At 51.4% G+C, this 23069-nt stretch overlaps 1 protein-coding gene across 4 annotated transcripts in view; it reads right to left on the reverse strand.

Moving 5' to 3' along the window:
- Positions 1-23069, reverse strand: part of ZFHX3 (zinc finger homeobox 3) — a 269914-nt gene that overhangs the window by 81690 nt on the left and 165155 nt on the right. For all 4 annotated transcript variants that reach the window (XM_058675107.1, XM_058675105.1, XM_058675106.1 and 1 more), the window contains one exon: positions 13308-13539. In XM_058675107.1, coding sequence (XP_058531090.1) covers positions 13308-13539 — 232 coding nt within the window. The remainder of the gene's footprint in view (positions 1-13307; positions 13540-23069) is intronic.

Consider the following 23069-nt stretch of genomic DNA (forward strand, 5'->3'; position numbering starts at 1 on the left):
TGGCACAGCTCACGTCCCAACCTATGTGGTCATCTGGGGTGTGAATCAGCAGATTGAGGATCCCTCGCTCGTCATCCTCATCTCTGCCTTCCTGCCCACTCTCTTTCAAATGAATCATTTTTTCCAACATATGTAAAAGCATATATATATATACACACACACACTTATATATATTTAAAAGATATGTATTAGAGAAAAGGAGAGATAGAAAGAGGTCTTCCATCCCCTGGCTCACCCCTCAAATGGCCGCAATGGCTGGAGCTGAGCTGATCTAAAGCCAGGACCTTTTTTCCGGATCTCTCACTTGGGTGCAGGTGCCCAAGGACTTGAGCCACCCTCCATTGCTCTCCTAGGCCATAAGCAGGGGACTAGATCAGAAGTGGAACAGCCGGGACAGGAACCAGCACCCATGTGGAGACTCTAAGTGGTTTTTTTTTTTTTAAGTTTTATTTTGGCATAAAAAACTTTTCATAGTTTTTTCATGGTTCACACTTCCCAAGACTTCTGTGAAGTGCCCTCATATGGATGCTAAGATCCGTAAGCCTCATGGCCTAGGAACCATCCTCCACAGGGCAGTGTAACTCAGGGGGCAGGGGGTTGGTCTAAGTGAACAAGCTTTAGGACAGATGAAGAAAGAATGGTGGTCAAACTGGCTCAGCAAACACAGGATATGGAGCCTTCCTGTCCTCAGCACTTCCGGCTTCCTGTGGAGCCCCTTTCTGCTGAGGTCACTGCCCTATTTCCTCCCAGGCTCAGGCCTACACTGAGGGTTATGTGCCCAGAGCAAGAGGGCTGGTGGGCACCCAGAGCACTGTAGCGAGAGGCTGTGCCCGGTGTCTGCCACCTCCCTACTCCTCTGCATCCACGCTTCATCCTGCTCTCCCGCTGCACCCAGAATGACCACAAAAAGAGAGAGCTGGTCTGTCCCAGACATCAGGAAGTCCACGTGATGGAGTCAAATTTCTTTCCCCCCAGTTCTTACGCTGAAATCCTAAGCTCTGGGAGCTGCTAGTGCAGCAGGTGGATTACACACCTGCCACGTGAGAGGCTGGCAACCCACATGAGCACCAGTTCAAATTCCAGCTGCCCCACTTCCGACTCAGCTCCGTGCTCAAGGGGCTGGGAGCAGGGTGGGAGTGAACCTTATGGGAGATCTGGGTGTAATTGTTGTCTCCTGGCTTTGGCCTGACTCAGTCCCTACCCTTGTACCATCTGAGGAGCAAACCAGTAGAGCCAAGATCTCTCCTCTCTGTGTGTGCTTCTCCCTTTCAAATAAGTAAACGAAGCTTAAGAAAGAAAGGAACAGCAAGCAAGCAAGCAAGCCTCCATCTTTTAGAATGTAACTTCTGGAGAAACGGCCTCGAAACAGACGTCGAAGCTCAACCAGGGCTCTACCCCATGGCAGGTCTGGTGCCCTCACCGAGATGTGGGCACACAGAGGCACCATGGCTGCTCACACCCACAAGAGGAGCTTCAGGAGATGCTCCACAGGCCGAGGGGGAGGGCTCAGGAACAGCCAGACAGCACAACACCCTGACCTCAAATGACTGGCTTCCAGGTCCATGAGAGCACCAGCTGGGTGTGCCCCCGAGCACAGCCCACCAGGCAGCACCCTAACCAGAGCACTGGGCTGACATTCGGGGACAGTGCTCACGGGACAAGGACATGCTCTTCTGTGGCTTCATAACAGAAACAATAATTCTAGGTACAATCTTGGGTTAAAACAACAGACAAGCCTGTTCCCAAAAATTCTCATACTGTCTGGGTTTTAATAGTCTAAGTAGAGCAGAGGTCAAGGATCTTTTTTAAAGCAATAAATAGTGCCTTTGATTAACATAGACACAAAAGGCTTCAAGACAGTTTTAGGTATAAAACTCTAAAAAGCCCTTTAGCACTTGCTCTGAAAAAAAAAAAAAAACCATCATTTTAAGTCCTTTCAAAATCTCTCAAAACTGCTAATGGAATAATATGTGAGTGGCAAAAACCAAAATTAAATGCCTATTTGAAGACACATTTTTTTCTCATACTCAGAAAGGGAAGCAGAAAGGCAAGAAACAATATACCCTCATTTGAGCCAGCAGAGAGCATCTGGCTTGGTGGTCCTGTATGTCTAGCCAGGGATAGAGGGGGAGGTAAGTAAAATGTCACACCCTATACTGCAGTGCCTGGACTGAGTGCTGGATGTGCTCAGGACTCCAGTTTCCTGCTAACGAGCACCCTGCACGGCGGCAGGTGACCGCTTTGGTAATGAAGCCTCTGCCACCTGCACCAGAGACAGTTAAGAGCTCCCGAGCCCTGGACTGGCCGACTTCAGGCATCTCGGAAGTGAACTAATCAAAGGGAGATCTCTGTCTCTGTGTTTACAATGAATAAACCAGATAAATGGGTAACTTTGAAGTCAACACACAGCTAAAGAATATCATGGGGAATAGAGCACAAACCTCACTTGAGCCCACTGAGAATCCCAACAAGGAACCTAGTGCTGCCCAAGAGGATATGCTGAACTGTCGTCCAAACCTGCATTGGCCGCAGAGGCAGCCACAAACCAAACATCACTATCAAGTGCTTAAAACTGCACCAGTGCAAGAATTACAGGAAAGCTAAACCTAAAAACTTTGGTTATGGGACTGGCACTATGGCACAGCTGGTAAAGCCTGCAATATGGCATCTCATATGGGCACTGATTCAAGTCTCAGCTGCTCCACTTGGGGTCCAGCTCCCCAGTTATGTGCCTGGCAAAGCAGCGGAAGATGGCACAATTGTTTGTGCCCCTGCCACTCTCGTGGGAGTCTCAGACAAGGACGCCGGCTCTGGCCTCGCCCAGCATTGGTCACTGTGACCAACTGGGGGACTGACTCAGCGGATGGAAGATCTCCGTTTCCAACAAATAGGTAAATCTTTATGTCAGGTTCATATTTCATGTTAACACAGGGAGAAGCCAAGGGAGCTGGAAGCCCAGGAGCCAGAGTACACGGGCAAGGCCAGCAGTGACCAATAAGGTCACAGAACCTTCCACCATCAGTCACTGTTTGAAGGAATCATTTGGGACTGTCATGCTCACAACTGGGTCACGGTGTGAAGGGGGCTCCTTAACATCTGTGAGTCTTTGAGCTATTTCTGTACAGGCTCAGAGAAAACAGAATAAGCACATTTCATTTCCTCCTCTGGCCCCTACCCAGGTCAGGAGCAAGCTTCACACAGGCTGTAAATACCCCCATGTGGATCTTGCGGGCCCGGCAAGAACACCAAGCTACCCCGCCAACCGGGATACAGGCTCGTGGAAATGGCACCTGCTACGATGTGCCATTCGAGGGCTCCATAGGGGATCCCGCTGGCTCTGGAAGCTATGGCAGGTTTACATCCATGAGCGGCGGACCCCTCCCCAGCGCTCACCACCCAATACACACACACACACCTAACAATACCTTTCCTAGTTCCAGTAACTCCCAGAAGATTCCTTTCTTTCTTGTTTTGGCCCTGCCAATTGGTGGGACCCTCCCTAGCAGGTAGCAGTCATGGTGTACTGCCTCTGAGTTGCCAACATCATCTGTTCCTGAGGACACACACGAGCATGACTCAAGAGATAACAGAGAAGACGTGCTGAAGCCCCCACCAAGAAAAGGCAGAACAGGACAGCAGCCACAAGCCAGGGCTTAGCGGCAGACATCTGAGTAACACCAAACCCCAGCACTTCTGTTCACCCTGGAAAAACACGCCAAGTGCATGGTAGGTCTTGAACACTAGGAACCCCAGCAACCAGCCTTATGGATGATCGCTGAGGAGGTACAGGTGCTGGTCTCTCCCAGAGCAGATGAGCAGGAGGCTTCACTCCGGACCCACTGCCCAAGCCACTGGTGACACCCTCCTCACAGCAAGGCTCGCTGGCCAGCAGTGTCCAGCTGCAGTGAACAGGCACTCGGCACGTGGCCACCTTCCAGCAGGCCAGAGCATTAGCACATCTCGCAGAGAGCCAGCAGCAAAGTTTAATTGCCCTGAATTACCCAGTTCAAGAAGGCTCCTAGATAATGGCTCTCGGGCTTCTTGCCTGGCAGCAACGTAATTTCCCTGACTTCATTATCTTCCCAACTTAGAAGCAAGAGCCTCTTCAAGATGGCCTTCCATAACTACACAGTCATCCCTCGTGTGGACACACTGGGCTTCAATTCTTACCACTGTGTGTGTGGTGTGATGTGGGGTGTATGTGGTGTGGTGTGGGGGGTGTGTGTGCTATATAAGGAAGAGGGGAGGATACACCAGCAGGTGCTTAGAGGGCCAGGATGAGGAATAGGTCATCAGAACCCATCACAATTACAAATGTAAATGAACAAGCAATTGGCACTGACCTTTGTAGATTGTTAGAGGACTAATTAAGGCAAATCAGGGACTGCTCCAACAGAAATACAAGATAGGCTACACCCCAAGAACTACTGACTCATGGCCTCTCCATGTGGATGAAAAATTCCAGAGACTCAGACAGCAAGCAAACTACGTACGATTCACCCTGACAGAGAGAAGAACATTTCCACGAACAAAAGACGGCCAAGGCTTACTTCTTGGATGTATCGTTGCTGAGTCTGCTAAAATCCCCATCAACAAGCACAACAGCAGCATTCAAGCTCCAGTCAGGTGCCTGGCACTACTGGAGGCCCTACGCACAGATTCCACACAGCAACTCCAGGTGGGCCCTTACGCTTTGCTTAGAACACTTCCCTTAAGAGCTGCAAGAAAACCACTTGTCGGGCTGGCATTGCAGCCCAGCAAGATGAGCCACTGCCGACGACTCCGGCTTCTCACTTGCAGTGCTGGAAACAGCCTGCTCCACTTTGGGTCCAGCTCCCAACAAGATGGCACAAGCACCCAGAGATCCTGTCAGCTACCTGGGAGACCTGGACAGAGTTCCTGGCTCCTGGCCGCAGCCTGACTTAGTCCCGGCTGTTATGGCCCTTGGAGAGTAAACGAGTGGGTAGAAAAGCATGGTCTCTCTTGCAACTCTGCCTTTCAAATAAACTAATCAGTTCTTTTGTTTTTTTAAAAAAAGCGTGTGGTTGTTCCATGTTTTTGCAATTACTGATTGTGCTGCTATGAACATAGGAGTGCATGTTGGTTTCTCGTAAAACAAGTTTTTTGGATATATTCCTAGGAGTGCTATAGCTGGGTCATACGGTATGTCGATTTTGAGTTGTTTGAATATTCTCCATACTGCTTTCCATAGAGGCTGTACCAATCTGCAGCCCCACCAGCAGTGGAATAGGGTTCCCTTTTCTCCGCAACCTCGCCAGCAAGTGTTGTTGGTGCTTTTATTCATGTGGGCCAGTCTTACTGGCGTTAGGTGGTATCTCATTGAAGTTTTAATTTGGATTTCCCTTATTGCCAGGGAGCTTGAGCATTTTTTCATATGTTTATTTGCCATTTGGGATTGTTCCTTTGTGAAATGTCTGCCCATTTCCCGTGCCCATTAGCAGAGGATTGGATAAGAAAGCTATGGTTCATCTACTCCATGGAATACTACTCACCTATTAAAAAAAACAAAATGCAGTTCTTTGTGGCCAAATGGGCCAAACTGGAAACCATAATGCTAAGGGAAATGAACCAATCCCAAAAGGTTAGATACCACATGTTTGCCTTAATTTAAGATGATATGATGTTAAGCGTAACATGTTATGTTATGGATGTTATGTCATATGGCGTATATAAACTAAAATTGAACTGTGAATGGGGGGTCACCAAAAGTGGTTAAGAAATTGCATTTATTTTTAACATGTTGACTGCTCAATACCATGTCAATTAATTCCATAACGATGTTAATTGTTGCAGATGGTATGTTAGTGCTTTTATTTGACCGGGATGATACTCTGCTGTCTCTGCCCTCAGACCAGAGAGGGTCTACCCAATAAGTAGTTGGACTTGACTGGACTATAAGATGTTGGACTCTATGCTTGGCATATACTTGCAAAGAGGGAATTTCAACTGAACTTGAACTATGGTTATGCAACAAGGTGGAGGAACCCACCATGGGGGGAGGGTGGGGGGAGAATCCCAGATTCTATGTAATTACAACACAATGTAATTAATGAATAAATTTAATTTAAAAAAAAGAAAGCAATAAAAAAAAGCGTGTGAGGGGTTGCGGGGAGACAGGGCCAGCACCATGGCTCACTAGGCTAATCCCCCATCCTGTGGTGCCAGCATCCCATATGGGCATCAGTTTGCGTCCCAGATGCTTCACTTCTGATCTAGCTACCTGCCGCAGACTAGGAAAGTGACAAAGGATGGCCGAAGTCCTTGGAATCCTGCATTCATGTTGAAGACTCAGAAGAGGCCCCTGGCTCTCAGCTTTGGGTCAACTCAGCTCTGGCCGTTGTGGCCATTTGGGGAAGTGAACCAGCAGATGGAAGATCTTCTCTATCTCCACCTCCTCTCGGTAAATCTGCCCTTCAAATAAAAATAAATAAATCTTAAGAAAAAATAAGGCAAATACCTTTGAAAAAGGAGGTTCACTGTACTCTACTCATTGTAATTCTGTAAACTCTATTCTTCATTGAAAAGCAGAATCTTTTTTCTCCATACACAGAACAGTTTCTCTGCCTATCTGCGTAGTAAAGCCTTCCTTCCTAGAAGGACCCAGGAAACGTGACTCTTCTTGCAGACAGTTGTCCATTGCAGGGAAGTCACACTTTCTCTGTTTCCCCATCAGTGTCCACAGGGTCCACCATGCCAACCTGTTCTGATGCACTCCCCCTTCAGCGAGCGGCAACACTGCAGCTCTACGCCTTCCCCAGGCCCTATCAGCCGGACGCCACATGGGAGAGACGCAGCACAGCCAGTTCCACAAAAGCCAAACCAACAATGACAGAACTGGGCACAACAGCTTTTTGGACTATGGGAAAAATCATGCAGAAATTGTATAAAAAGTCAAACGACGCAGCAGAAGGCGGTGCACTATTTGTCTAAGCTGAATGGATTTGGAACCCCAACCAAACCTGGTTTCTGAAAAAGTTATCTACTCAACTCCCCTGCTGCGCCATACTTCCACTTGTGAACCTGAGAGCAGGTCCAGGCAGGTCAGGGCGGTCAAGGTGGCGGCAACCATTGGCATGTATGTGGGCCAAATCTAGAGGTAGGCCAGGCTGTGCTAAGCTGCAGCACCCATGGGTATACACAAGAGCCAGATAGTATGTGGGATGGGATGGGCTATGCCACAGCACATTCCAGAACACACAAGGACCAAGGCTGGTAGAAGGTCTTTTGGGGGTTATTGGGGGTCAGGCTGACTAGACTGCTGCACCCGTCAGTTCATGAGAGAAATGGGGCTGATGCAGACCTGACCAGGCAGCTGCACCCATCGCTATGTGCATTGGCTAGTAAAGGTGACAGACCAAACATGACCCTGCACTGCCTAGTGCTCAAATGAGTCAAGCCTGAGGTGATTCTAGACAAGTTTTTTTGGCCCTCCGGGCCAAGCTCTGCATCCTGCTCCTGGGTCTGTGGATGTACCAAGGGGGACAGGGTCAGCCAACAGACCTCGGAAAGATTTTCTCAACCTTGTTGCGAGAAGCTGACGATGTCTCAGAACTACCAAAACCATTCAAGCGGGCTTGGCGTGGTAGCCTAGCGGGTAAAATCCTATCCTCGCACATGCCAGGATCCCATATGGGCTCCGGTTCTAATCCCGGCAGGCTTGCTTCCCTTCCAGCTCCCTGCTTGTGGCCTGGAAAAGCAGTCAAGAGCAGCCCAATGCCTTGGAACCCTGCACCTGTGTGGGAGACCCAGAGGAAGCTCCTGGCTCCTGCTTCAGATTGGCTCAGCTCCAGCTGCTGCGGTCACTTGGGGAGTGAACCATGGGATGGAAGATCTTCCTCTGTGCCTCTCCTTCTCTCTGTATATCTGCCCTTCCTATAAAAATAAAATAAATCTTAAAAAAAAAAACAGGGCCCGGCGGCGTGGCCTAGTGGCTAAAGTCCTCGCCTTGAAAGCTCCGGGATCCCATATGGGTGCCGGTTCTAATCCTGGCAGCTCCACTTCCCATCCAGCTCCTTGCTTGTGGCCTGGGAAAGCAGTTGAGGACGACCTAATGCATTGGGACACTGCACCCGCGTGGGAGACCTGGAAGAGGTTCCAGGTTCCCGGCTTCGGATTGGCGCGCACTGGCCCGTTGCGGCTCACTTGGGGAGTGAAACATCGGATGGAAGATCTTCCTCTGTCTCTCCTCCTCTGTGTATATCTAGCTGTAATAAAATGAGTAAATCTTTAAAAAAAACAAAAAACATTCAAGTAACATCTCGGAACACTCTTCCCCTCTGAAACATCATCAAATGACCATCCCCCATCCTTGGGTGCTAATGTAATTTGACAGCAAGGAGCAGCTCCCTCCCCTTCCTCACCTTGTGGACACAAGAGAGAGAGAGAGAGAAACCATGCATCCCACCTGGCTTCCTCCACGCCTCGATGCTCCTCACCCTAACTGGAGGCCCACACGGGCATGCATCTTAATGTAATCAATATTTTTTTAAAATATCTTTAAAGCTTTAAACCGGATCCACTAGCATGGGGATTACCCCTGCCTCACCTCACCTGTCCGTGACCACTGTCTCATCACCCATGGAGGCTCTGGAACCCAACTACAGCTTCACCCGGGAGCCTCAAAGGGCTCTTCAGTAAGCAAACAGGGATGCCGGACCCACTCAGCAGCCTCAACCAAGGGCCTTCCCTCCTCCGAGAGCTTCTGATCAGCTCAAGAAGCAAACTGTCCATGCCAGCCACTGCCACTGCTGGACATAAGCCAACCTCCTCCACCTGTGCGTGGGCAGGCATGAAAGCAAAAGAATGGATCCCAAGCAAGCTGAGCTATCACTTGGTGTTGCAGAAAAACCATCTGAGCTGACAACCTCAACTGAAGGAGAGCTAGGCACTGGGGGTGATGGGTGAAGCAACTAAACTGGCCCTTGGGACACCTGAACTCCACACTGGAGTGCTGGAGTCTCAGTCTCAACCCCACTCCCAGCCCCAGCTTCCTGCTAATGTGCATGTTCGGAGGAGAGGTGCTGCCTTTAACAGTTGGAGTCTATGCCGAAGAGCTGAACTGAATTCTAGGTTCCTGGCTTCCACCTGGCCCAGGCCTGGCTCACGCAGGCCATTTTGACAATCAACCTTTGGAAGATCTTTCTCCGTGCCTTTTAAATCGATCAATTAAAATGTAAATTGTTAAAAGTACTATGGGATTGGGGAGTGGAAGTGGAAGGGCTCACCTGAGAAGCTTTCGGAGGTTAAGATATCAGAAGCCGGCACCCAGGCAGCCCAGGGAAACACTCCATCACCATAGGGAAGCTAGGGACAGGGCTTCCCCATCAGCAGATGGCAGCCAGGGCTCACCCCTCTGGGGAAGGGCAAAGCTGAGATTTCACACATCTGGCCACAAGGTTTCTTGAGGGATTACATGGCCAGCAGAGGCAGACAGAAACTTTTGGCTACTACCACCATACGTAAAGGCTGGAGGCAGCCTTTGCAATTTCCTGTACCTGGACACCCTCCCCCAGCCTGACAAGTGCATGTGAACTTGACTGGGCAGCAGACAAAATCAGAAGAGATCATGTCGTTGCCATCCACAGGAGAGAAAGCGCATGTCACCACAGGTCCTAGCAAGGATAATCTTGAAACCATAAGAAGGTGCTAGGAGGTGGAGCTTGGAAAGGAAGTGACTTCTGATAGCTTCTGTGGAAAATGTGGTGGGGCGCAGACCACACAGCAGAGGACAGTTAGCAGGGGAGAAAGAACACACCGTCACCTTACCAGGTCAGGTGCAAACCCCAGAATGGCAAGCTCCAGACGGCACAATCACAGACCCGTGGTGCAGGGTCAAAGTTGGCAGGGCCTCAAAAGCGCACTTCTAACGCTCTCCACACCGCACAAACGAGGTCAACGTCCTGATGCAGACACGGAGGCAGCAATCCAGCCTCTGTGTGCGCCAGAGGGGCCAACCACCCCCACCAGCTCGGCCCTGCCAAGCCCAGGGCATCCATCTTCTAAAAAACGTGCATGCTCACGTTCCTATGAAGCCACACCCGGGCAGGGAGCAGAGCGGGGCCAACAGGACTCCAGGCCAAGGCCCAATACCAAAGGGTGCTGCGCCCAGAGAGGCAGCTAGCCGCCCACTGCCACTGCACACACCAGGGAGGAGGGCGCACCAGGGCAGGTAACACAACAGAGACTTGTGGCTCAGGCTGGGGATCTGCCTGTAGCAGGTGCACCCGAGCAATCTAGCTGAGGGCGCCTCATTCATAAAAAGTGCAGTGAAACCAAGAATCATGGGATGATGAGTAGGACAATGACATGTGCAGAGCTGAAAGGGAAAAAGAGAGAAAAAGACTCTGAGGAAATCATTTACACCAGCTGGAAGGAGGAAGCATTAGGGAACAATTCCAGTGAGAACAGAGAAACGGATCGAGGCAATGTCAGGGGCGGGGCAGGACCCCTGGGATGCAGAGCAAGGGTCCCACAGCAGGTGGCACAGCGCTCAGCCCTCGTATGAAGTCACCTGCCTCTCCCGTGAGTGCCCACACATGGGAATGGACTACAAGACAACGCAGAGACTCTGCTGAGGAAGTCACCAGACTAAAAGAGACACTGGGAAAATGCCCAGGAAGAAAGGAACAGCGGCACAGTGACCTAGGTGTGACGGAAATTATCCCATGCCCTAACAGCACATTTCCAAAGAAGCAAGTGGCATGGTTTGGAGCACTGGCCAGTGGGCTACGGGAGACCTCCACTCCACCCGCAAGGGCAACCAGGAAACCAGGGGCAGCCACACCTCTTGGTGTGGCCATCTCATTTGCAGAGAAAGCAGCACTGGGCTGTAGATGACCCTTACAGGGGCACACACAGGGGCAGCAGGCAGACCCGCACAGAGGCACAGCCCACAGAGGGGCAGCGGGCGGACTCGTGCAGAGGTACAGCCCACAGAAGGGCAGCGGGCGGACCCGGGCAGAGGTACAGCCCACAGAGGGGCAGCGGGCGGACCCGGGCAGAGGTACAGCCCACAGAGGGGCAGCGGGCGGACCCGGGCAGAGGCACAGCCCACAGAAGAGCAGCGGGCGGACCCGGGCAGAGGTACAGCCCACAGAGGGGCAGCGGGCGGACCCGCGCAGAGGTACAGCCCACAGAGGGACAGTGGAAAGATGGGCATGGGGCAGCAGGACAGCCTGCACAGGGAGTCGGGAGGGCATGGCCAGAGAGAAGCTGGCGGGGAGGCAGGGGCAGGGAGGGATGCCTCCCTGAGGAAGCAAAGCTGGAGAGACAAGGGCTGACAAGGAGCAAGGTTAGCATGAATTAATCATGGGCACCTAGAAAAACCAGGGAAAACAAAAAGTTGTACAAGAAGGTAAACGAAATTATAAAACTCTACATGGCTCAGCTGTGATTAATATTTATAGAGTTATAATAATGAAAACACTGAATATTAATATAACCCCAAATTATTATTTCATCATAATGGAAGACAGAAGGGAAGGGAAGACGGAGGGTAGAGGGAGGGCTGGAGAGTGGGAGGCAGAAGTGTGTGGGTGCAGTGTCTGTGCGTTGGGCATGGCCTGCATGTGCATGCGGGGGGCACAGTGTGCACATGTATTGACACAGCATGTGCACATCTGAATGCACACACAGTATTGAGTGTGTACGTGTGTGTGTACACGCACAGGGTGTGGCAGCCCACACTGCCTGTGCCTACGACACATGTAGAAGTGTGCAAGGCCTGCTGGGTGGTTGTACACAGGGTTTGGGGTACGTGGGAATGGTGTCTCGTGCATCTGTAGGGTTTGGGGTGTAACATCCACGTGTGTGGCTGTGTGGGGTGTTGGTATGTCTCCTATCTGGCTTCTTTGTGGACTGGGCTTATGTGCGAGTGGGCAAAAGTGGGGTGGGTCCGAAAAGGAAGAGGAGGAGGATAGTAATATCCACACCTTCCAGGGTTGAAGGCCGAGAGGCAACATCCAAAACACGAGGCCATCCAGCAACAGTCCCAGAAACTGTTGTAAGGGACAGAAGCCCCTGTGGTGCACGGGCGCACGAGCCAGGGCCTGGCAGAGCCATGCAAGGTTTCTGTCTGGTTAGAACATCAACACCCCACATGCTAGGGGCAGGCAGGCGAGGCCTCGCCCATGGACAAGGGCAGCCAGAAGAACACCCCATGGGCTGCAGAGCTGGGAGCTTGCCAGCCACAAGGCGTGACCAGCGTCACCAGCCGCCTGCCTGTGAGGAAAGCTGGCCACCCCAAGAAACCAAAGCTCCACAGGCCCCAGAACTGACAGCCAGGGCCTGGCACACAGGGACAGCACACGTGGGGCAGGCAGAGACCTGGGCTGGACCCAGGCACGGGCACCTGGCAGAGCAGCAGGAAGACAGGGAATGGCATGCTGCCAGCTGAGGGAAGAAAACGCCGTAAGAGGACCCAGGAACCAACTCTGAGTCAACGACGGGCACAGCACGAGTGGCAGTGGAGGCCTCTGGGCTGCGGACATCGGATGGCTAGTGGGGCGCTTCCCAAGTGCGGCGTGGAGATCACAGCTAACAGGCTCTAGGGGAGCTCTGGCATGCTGCAAAACGGCAGCATGGGGCAGTCTTTAAGGAGAGGCATACAGATTCCACTGGGGAGAGAGCGGGGCTATAGGACAGGGACGACACGCTGCTTCCTTGCTCTCAGAGGCAGGCAACAGCTCTGTGCTTGCAGGCCGGAGAAAGGGCCAGGGAGGCTGAGCAGGCAGAAGAGGCGAGGACTCTAACGAACGGGGTCCCACTTGAATCTGGTCGCAGAGAGGAGCCAGGGAGGCAGCAGCACAAGCGGCAGGAACGGGCGAGATCCCCTAGGAGGCCTGCACCCCGAAGCGGCCGAGACCGGACTCTCTGCCGTGACTAGTCTTTAAGAGTATAATTACTGGCTGTGAGCCCCTCTGGAGTTTATTTTTATAGATAAGACGCTCTAGCCGCCAGCTCTCTCCTCTTAACCGCTGAATGAGACGCATGGTCCCGCTTCTGCTCTGTGGATCTGTCAGTCCAGCCCGCAGCACATGGAGGAGCTCAGCGGCAGGGAGGAGCACATCCTGTCTGCTCGCACCCTGGGGAGTCCTCACGCTGAGCACAGCCTGAAGGGAAGAACTCCTCAGTTCCCTGAACAGCACCACCAGGCACAGATCCACGTGTGTTCCTTCCTGAACAGGGTGGTTCCCCCAAAGACCGCCCGTGGACAAGCAGCTGCTCCCGACGCGCCTGCAATGTCCTCAAAGGAGGAGGCCTGGGCTGCCCTCCTCTGCGAGACCTACCTGGGTCGGTGGAGGGGCACCTGCGGATGGTGAAGATCTGGCCCAGGTCCTCGTCCTCCTCCGGAAGGCCCTTCTGCAGCCGCTGCAGTTTCCGCAGGCTCTCGCTGCGCTGGTGCTTCATGGAGCGCACATGCTGGATGAGGTTGAGCTTGGCCTTGGTCGAGTAGTTGCACAGGACGCAGTGGTAGTAGCAGCTCTCGCCCTCCACGCCGCTCTCGTGCTGCTGCAGGTGCTGTGGGGGACAGAGCAGAGGGGACACGCTTTGGGTCAGCTGCATGGGCCTGCACTGTGCGGGTGGCAGCCGGGGACGCACAGCCACGAGACACAGCTCCACAGCCAAGGGGGCTGACTACTGATCATGCGGTGCTGTGGAGGGGAGCTGCTCTTGCCCCCAACACACCTCTCTTTAGCAGCTTAGGGAACAAGCACTGGGCCGACTCCCATTCCTCTCTCCCCAAAAATGTCCCTCTGCGTGGCTTTTTAGAACCCTGGTAAACCTGCTGACCAACGGGACCCTCCTGGTGGTCCTTGGCTCCCAACCACCTGAGGTTTGTATATTCTGGTGCCACCAAATGTCCTCCAAGTCATGTCCGGCCACCTTGTTAGTCTCAACCCACAAATTCTGAGCTAAAACACACTGATGTTTCTGCAACAATTATTAAAGGCTCGCCAAAGCCTCTGGCTTTATTTAGATCAGGGGTTGGCAAGCTAAGGTTGAATCTGACTCTCGTGTTTCTGTAAACAGAGTTTCATTGGAACACAGCTAGGCCCACTGATTTATGGCTCACCTACGGCTGCCTTTCGAACACAAGAGCCACACAATGACGACAGTGACAGGGTGGGCTGTAGAGCCTAGGAGATGACCAGGGGGCCAAGCCCGGCTTCAGCAACAGTCTTCAGCCACACACTTGTACTGCAGCCAAGGTCACTCATACAGTGCCAAGGCTGCTGACTTTTTCAGAGGAAAGAAAGTCGAGTTCTTTTTCTGTTTAAAATGGCAGTGTAACAGGAGAACAAGAATTTTTTTTCTTTCCATTGAAGAGCAAAATTTAAATTTTTCTCAAGGGCATCTGTCCTGTCTTATCACAGGTCCTGTGGGCCAGCAGGAAATGGATGCACGTGGGATTATTAAAGCCTGGAATGGAAAAGGAGGAGTCCTTGAAACAAGCAGCAGACCCGGACTCCTGCGTGCAGAGGCGGAGGTGACTCGAGCACTGACACAGTTCTGGGGAGCAAGCGATGAACGGAGCTGACCCTTACCACTCACAGGGAAATGCCACGCTCCTGGCGGACAGAGGTTAAGCCTTCTTTGCCAAGAGATCCAATGTAGGTTAAGGGGAAAGTTTTCTTTTGGATGTCCATGAAACAGAAGAAACAATTCCCCCAGAGGTTCAAGTAAAATGACCCAAGAAAACAGTACCGGCACCCGGGATCCTTGCTCACATACCATGTTCCCATCCTCCCCATCTCCCACGCCTCACCCCGAAACTGACACTAAATACACTGTGAATACCCAGGGACTACTTTGGATGGCCAGTCTCCTTTTGCAGCCTGATTTGTTCCACGTCCATGCCTTGGGAACAGCTTCTTGGATATTTCTGTCTGGTTTATCGGGTGGGATGCATTGGAGCACCTTCGGAGCGCTGTGACACTCTCCCAGGACACATGTTCCTAAGTACACAGCTTACCTTCGCCAGAGCAGTGTGAAGGACTCTAAGGCAGTCCTGGCTCCTTGCAAGAAGGACTACAATTGCACTCAGTGCCACAGCGAAGTCACCAGAGGAGGGTGCCCTCAATCAAATACTCCACAGGAGGCCCTGCTGCTGGCCAGCAGGTGCAATGCCAAGGACTTCAAAGGCACCCACAGAGCAGACCCCTCTAACTCCTGCCTTGAGTGATTCCACACAGTCAGGTGCAGAGCCCTGGAGCGAAGCTACATCCGTCCAAGAAACGGCTGCCCCACAACAGTTTCACGACCACAGGCAGCTGGAGCTTGAGAGCTCAATGCTAACCGCCAAAGGAACTACAACTGCCAATGACAAGTTATTTCTCTTGAAATAAATTTGAACTTTTTTTTTCTGTAATGATTTATGTGCCATTTGACTGCCTGGGAATCAAGCTCCCGGCATGGAACTTGAGAGGGTTGGAGTGCACCACCACAGAACTTTCTGGATCCTTCTGCCCAGGGTAAAAGGAGGAGTATATAAGGCAGACGTTGAGGCAAAGGGACGAGTTTGCTTATGTTCATTCTCCCCACCCTCACCATCCCCACAAAGCACCTTGAAAGCCCCAAACCACAGGGAAACATTCCTGGGAGCCAGAGTTCAGCCTGGCACTGGTGAGCAACAGACACAAGCCAGGGACTCTTTGCAAACTTGCACTAAACCCAAGGGGATAAAAGTACAGCAAAGAATCCCAGAATTCAACGCAGTAAGAGCCACTGGGGATTCCTGTGCCATCAGGAACTGCGAGATTAGAGCAAGAACCATGCAGGCCACACTTTCTCACCACCTCAATCTGCCCATGAAACATGATTTCCTTGCAATGAGGCCCTGATATCCTCACATAAAATATTAATATGGATGCAAGCATTCCATTCCCAAGGGCTGGAATTTCCCCCAGCAGAGCCTGAAGCGGCAGCACCACCACAAAGAGTTACTTGGGAATACTGAGATGCCAAAAACAAAAACAAAAAACCCTGTCTTCAAATCCACGGGCTCCTGGGTGACAGGTTTGTGCTCCTGAACGGACACAAAGGCTACTACAGGAATCCTGGTCTAAAAACATAAAGAAAATCGGTAAGATGAAGGCATTTCTAAACCATTCAGTAATCTCTGGTTCCACCATGAGTTCTTCAGTCTGCCAAGAGGAGGGGTCCTGCATACGCCAGGAGCCATGCAGCTAAAGGGAACAACCCCAGCCTATCCTGCTGATAGTCACGCAGGGGACAGGTGGGGTCCTCTTAGACATGCATGAAAGCCTAACTCAGATGTCCAGGCTTGCTTTCCACTCAAAGACACTCAAAAATCAACTCAGCCTATTACCTTATCTTGGTGGTGAGGAAACACCTGCTTGTATCATTCGCATTCCAACTCAACAAACTGAGTCTGCTTACCAACCTGGGCTTACCAAGGGCTACCTGCATGAAATAAGTCCTTTCCACACCAAGCTTCCTGTGTCTCCTGTTAGTCTGCAGGCTGTCCTACACTTAGAGAAGGACCCACAGCTGGTAGCAGGGTTCTAACCTCTGGGTGCCCCTTACACCTGCCATTCACTTCCCAGGCTTTGAGTAGGATGTGGTTTACATGTGCTTTCAATGTGTCCCCCAGGGCTTACTTGCTGGAAATCTGTTCTGCAGCATGGGGATGTGATGTGGGTCTAAGACATATGGCCTAGTGGAAGGTGACGAGGTCACCATGAGCACTGACCTTGGGCTAAAGCTGGTCTCATGAGTGAGTTAGTTTTCAGAAGAAAGGCGTGGTCCAGGAGAGTAGGCCTGGCCCCTGAGTCCCCACTCTGTCTCTTCATCTCTCCTTGTCAAATTCTTTCTTGCAGGGCCCAGCATGTAGTCTAGTGGCCAAAGTCCTCACCCTGCATGCACCGGGCTCTCATATGGGCACTGATTTCTGTCCTGGCTGCTCCACTTCCCTTCCAGCTCCCTGTTTGTGGCCCAGTAAAGCAGTCAAGTATGGCCCAAAGCCTTGGGGCCCTGCACCCGTGTGGGAGACCCGGAAGAGGCTCCTGGCTCCTGGCTTAGGATTGGATCAGTTCTGGCTGTTGCAGTCACTTGGAGAGTAAAGCAGCCAACGGAAGATCTTTCTCTCTGTCTCTCCTTCTCTTTGTAAACCTGACTTTCCAATGAAAATAAATAAATCTTTATATTAAAAAAATATTTTCCTGTGGTGATGCCATTCAACACACTGTTGTGCAGCCAAGGGGGTTCTCGCCCGAGGCCAACAGATAGGGCTGCTTGATTGGATTCTGATGCTCCACAATTATGAGCTAAATAAGTCTCTTTCTTCATAAAGTGTCCAATCTTAGGTATTGTGTTACTACAAGACTAGAGACCTACAGGGTGGCTCAACTTCATGATCTCACTGGGTACATCTGCCACTCTCCCGGACCTCCCCAGCAACACCCCGGTGGCCCCGCTGAACTGAGACTCTGTCCAATAGGAAACAGGAACGGGGGTGGGGGAGGAGCAGCCAAGGGTAGGCTTCCCTGCAGAAGAGAGATGTTTTCATTTGGAGAAGGAGGGAGAATAATTTGTTCCTGACCCAGCTAATTAGAATACCCTCAATTGGGCTCACAATGTATTTAATTAAATTCACTGGAATATTTGAAGAATCCACCAAGGCACAAATCCCAGGGGTACACTCAATAAAGGCGCTGCCTCCTGCCAGAGCTCATGCTCCCCCGACCAGGCAGGAAATCTCCCACACACGCACACACTGAATTCCCCAGTGCGCTCTGCCTCTGCCCTCCACAGGGCCTGAGGAGAACACGTCCCATTTCTCCTGTTTCTCTTGTCTTCACTCTGTGTTCACGACTCCTAACCAAGGTCCTCTGCCAGGTCAGTAGGGTAGTTTTTGAAAGGACACACACACACACACACACACACACACAAAACAACTTTAGCTGTGATTAGTGCACTGTGACACATGCTCCCCAAGGACTCAAAGAAAACTGGCTGCTAAGCCTGGCTGGCAGGACTTGGTTTTAGTTTGATTCCAGGAGACATCACTAAACTCACATACTCCTATTCATACACACAAACACAGGACATAACACAGAAAGTGATTTACACAGGGCATGACATGCAAACCCATAAGCACAAAGGGGGTACCACAAACTTTCTCACACTACACATACATATAGAGACAAGATACCATGCAAATCCATACACACACAACCGGAAGATAACAGGCAAACCCACCACATACACACACACATGCAAGGTACCATGCAAATTCACAACACACACACATGCACACACATACATACATGCACACATGCACACATACACACACACACATGCACAAAGCAGCTGCCATGCACCTCCTCTGACTTTGACACCACTGCTGGGAGCAGGCCACCTGCACACAGTATAGCACAGAGCCCCCACAAAAACAAACTGCTAACGAGGAAACAGGACCAACCCTTCATCCAAGACAGGAAGACCAATCATGCTGCACACAGAGAGTGGCAGCTGAGACCCGGGAAAAGCACCTGCTCAGCCAGTTCTGCTGATGACCTTGAACCTGACTGTGCTTTCCCTTCATCTTTCCCTTCAGCGGCCCTGGATGGTTTTTCATGCACCTGCACAGGAACAGATCAGACGAGCTGCGAAGGTACACCGTCTCCAGGGAGAGAAACCTACGGCCTTGGCAACGGGATCTGCTCTCTAAATGCCCACAGAGGTATCTGCGAATGAAGGTGGTGCTCAGTTTGACTCATAAGTGGAAGCAGAGCAAGACTGTGACTACCTCACCCCATCCACACAGCCACTGAGCAGACGGCAGACTGTCCACACCTCGGGCAACAAAGAGTCATGTCAGGTGGTCGGCAGCTACTACTGGAAGCGCAGCAGGGGTGGGATCACTTGCACAGGTCAGAGACCTTGGTGTGTGCCTCCTGCTGAGCCTGTGAGGGCCATTTGTGTGTTACAATCTTCCTCCCAGCTCAGGGCACCCTGGGATGACTTGCAGGGGCCTCCGCCATAGGAACAGTCAAGTTGCTTCCCAAACCTGCAGCTTCTCTTCCAGCTCTGATTCAGGGAGACAAACTCGGAAAGGGGAAGCCCCTGCTGGTTAAGAGGCACCTCCCTTGATGAGCTTGGCAAATATGCCGAAGTGCAAAAAGCAGATTAATAATTAAGACTGAGAAGAAGGCCGAGCGGCCAGGCAGCGCTGCTTCATGGGACTCCTCCCTATTAATATGTGGTGCTCGTTCATGCGGCCAAGCACCGAGCATCAGGGAGGGCTCTTGTTAGAAAATAATTCATCGTGAAAATCAAAAAAATGTGTTCCTGTTACTTGTTTCCCAGGAAAGCTAACCAACTTCTGTCAGAGAACATTGATTTCTGTAAATCTGGAGGGGCCCCGGCTCCCTCCTCCTCCCCAGCCAGAGGAAACTTCTAACATCTGGCTCTTCATGCATGGAATGTAAAATATTGATCAGCTTTTGTCGGAGCCTCCCCTTTAAAGTCAAAATGGACAAAGTACATTCTGATACACTCGTACGTGTGGGGCACACACACCAGTCACCCAAGTCGGGAAGTAACACCTGTTAGCATAAACACTCCCACCCACCCTCTGCCTATGTTTCCAGTGTACACAATGTGGCCCCAATATGAGAGCGTGCGAAAATGACAAAGCTCCCTTGAGAAGAGGAGCAGCTGCCTGGCAAACCAACCAGCCAAATGGGTCACCTTGGGAGGTACCAGACCCCTTCCACTGTGCAGAAACCCCTCCCCTCCCTTGAGTTCACAGAATGTCCTGGAAGACCCCTCCTATGAATTCACGAAAAGGAAGCTTGGCCAAAGCTGACAGCCTGTCTCCCATCCTGGTCAGGCCATGACACGGGAGACCACAATGGAAAGGAAGACCTCTACCTGCAGCAGGTGTAAGCCAAGGCTATTCCCTTGGAAAAAAAGATGCTGACAGTTCAGTGGCAAATCAGCTGAAGGAACAAGAAGATGATGAGGATCCAGGGCCACAGTGTTATTTCCCCAACGTCAGAACACAAGGAATACTCCAATGTGGGTTCATTCTTCACCCTACTCAAGCACAGCACTGACTGCTGGTGAAGCAAAGACATGTGTTTTCAAGTGTTTCTGACAGGCCCATGAGGGGGGCAGCTTTCAGCTCACGTCTTTGGAGAAGCAACCTGAAGCTTAGCGAGGTCACATGGCCGCCCCCAAGGTCTCACAGAGCATGGGAGTAACGGGGCTGGAACTTGGAAAGGCATTCTATGTGACCACCATTGAGCCACGATGCATAGGTCAGAGACGTTCTAGAACACAAGGCTTCCCTGGCCCAGGAATGCACCGGGGATATCTGAAAACCACTCCTTCCCGATAGCATCAACTAGGCATGAGTGGTTAATTTTTCAATCAGTAAGGCTGAGCTCCAGTCTCAAATTCAATGTCACATTTTCAGGAAGATGCATGAAAAGTCCACCTAAATATATCTAAGTATTTTCTGTTAAATGTTGGCTTTTCATCTACTCATGCCCTCAGTCCTTGGCACATGCTAATTTAGTCCTACTGCACTGTGGGAGCTCTGCCGACACTGAAGGATACAAGCCTCAACCACGAGCCACAAGAAGAAAGTGAAAGGAAGCAAAGACGCTGCTGAGATCAATCTATTTGGGTTGCTCCGACCTATTTTCTGGTTTCTAGGCCAGGCTCCTCAGGCCCTGGAAGCAGCCACAACTGCTCACTCTCTGAATCGGAGTGCTGAGGCCACTGCTGACATCGCCCATTCCTGGGTCTTCCCCTTTTCTGCATGACATTTCCCCACTCCAGAGCTCCAGCATTAACCGGTCCTGGAAGGAGAAACACCACTCTCAATCTCCAAGGACATATGGGCTGCACCACCAACCTTGGCTTGGAATCTTTATGGAAGATCACGAACCCAGGGGAACGCCGGTGGCCACCCATCACAGACTTGACTTCCTCTGAGGAGAGAACTCCAGGGAGTTACTGCCAACCCGGAGCAAGGGTACCGGGTCTTCCCTTAGCAAGGGGCTGATCGGGGCAGGATGTCCCCAAAGTGAGGGCTGATCTCTACAATGGTGGGAGGAGCACAAAAGGTCCTTAAAAGGTGGCTTGTGTATGGAGGTTAGAAAACATCAAACTCTCCAAAATCTTCCTGAAACTTCCAACAGCCGAACCCTAGCCCTTTCACTAGGACAGCGGGCTTGGAATAGAAATGTCCTATCTTCCTTCAGATGCACTGTGTCCCTGGCACTGCATGAAGGCCACCCTGGTGTGCCTGTTCCCAGCAGGAGTGCAGCAAGCCGCACTCTGGATGGGATGCCTTGGGGACAAGCTCCCCTCTCAGTCCCTTAACGCTACCCTGTGCAGGTCAGCTACACATACTGCTGTACCCCAGCTTCTAGCTGGGCAAGAAATGTCCTCCCCGCCCCACCCCCTGAGCATCACAGGAACGAGTCCATGGGCTGCTCCCCTGAAAATTCACAACACAGCATGCCCAATAAGCGGTTAGCCTTCTCACGCTATTACCTTCATCATTTGCCCAGTTTACACATAGAATGAATGATAAAAATGAAGACTCAATTCACATGCCTGCTTGACATTCTGCACACACATATCTTTGAACCCCAAGGAAGAATATATGTTTGGCATCTACATACGAATTTGCGATCTACAGAAACCAGAACACTGACCAGCGGTTACAGAGACCATATGGGTCTGCCTTCTTTTTCCCAAGAGGTAAATAACTTTGTATCTCAGTAACTCAAGCACCGAGTGGAGCTGGGACTCAAGCACCGAGTCTGCTCCTGGCCACCAAACCATCTCAGGTACTTTCTGCTGACGTCCCAGGCGAGGACCAGGGCAGGCGCTGGGAAAACTCAGCTGCAATGGCTGACACCTGCACCTCGCTGCTCTCCCAAACCCACTCTCAAGGAGCTACTTATTTTGATTTCCAAGCACAAGACAGAGCAGGAACAAGAAACGAAAAACAAACAAAAAACCTGGTGGTCAAAACAGGTACCTCACCTCATCTATAACCCGGAGACACTGGTTCTCGCCCTGTGTGCCCTGCAGGCAGATTCTAAGACCTCACAGGCAAATGTAAGTGGACAACCCTTCAGAAGATGTGAATGACTCCCCAGACACTCTGCGCCATCATGGACTTGGTATCCTGAGACCGTACCTTATTTTGTCATGGCTAACAGGCAGACAGAACACCATGGGCCTGGCAGTTAACGACATAACTGGGTTTAGCTCAGTGGTTTTCTAACTGGAGTGTGCATCAGAAGAACCTTGGGGGGAGAGGAGGGAGACCTGTTATACCCCAGACCCATCCCAGGAGTTCTGATTCAGCAGGTCTGGGCTGGGCCCAAGAACAGGCATTTATAACACTGTCCCTGGTAATGTGGCTGTGGATGGCCCAAGGGCGTAATTTGAGAACCATGTCATGGAGACAATGTCCTGCTACACTGAAGAAAACTAGCAGGACATAAAATCTCTACATTCACCTTTTCCCAAAGACTGTGTCAGATTCTGGCAAACTATACTGGATAAATCACACCACACCTGCACAGAAGAATTCACCTGCTTAATGAAAAAGTCACATGGAAGCAGCTGCCGGCCACCGGCCTGCTCCACATACTCCATAAAAGTCAGAATCGGCTCTATTCATCTTGCTCGCCCCTCTCACACCTGCAGCCTGGAGCAGCCCGGGGCTGCGGCTGGAAGCGTGACTCCTGATGACGCAGCATGAGGCATCATTTTTCCATCCCTTGCTCTGCCCCCTGCTGAGTGCACCTGTCCAGACGTCTTGCTGGAATGCAGCCCACAGAAGACTTTCAACCAAAGACAGAAAAATAAAACGGGCTTTAAAATGCCTCCCTGTGCTCCTCAACCTTCTGGCTGCTGCAGCAGGGCGCGCGGCCTTGGTGCACAAAGCCAGGGACCTTCTCTACTGTAGCCCGGGCTCTCTGACAAAAACCCTCCTCCTCACCTTCCTCACCAACGGAAACATGAGCAGGCTGGAAGGTCACAGCTGTTTT

The sequence above is a fragment of the Ochotona princeps genome, chromosome 16 (genome assembly GCF_030435755.1).
Source record: "Ochotona princeps isolate mOchPri1 chromosome 16, mOchPri1.hap1, whole genome shotgun sequence".
Taxonomy (NCBI): Eukaryota; Metazoa; Chordata; class Mammalia; order Lagomorpha; family Ochotonidae; genus Ochotona; species Ochotona princeps.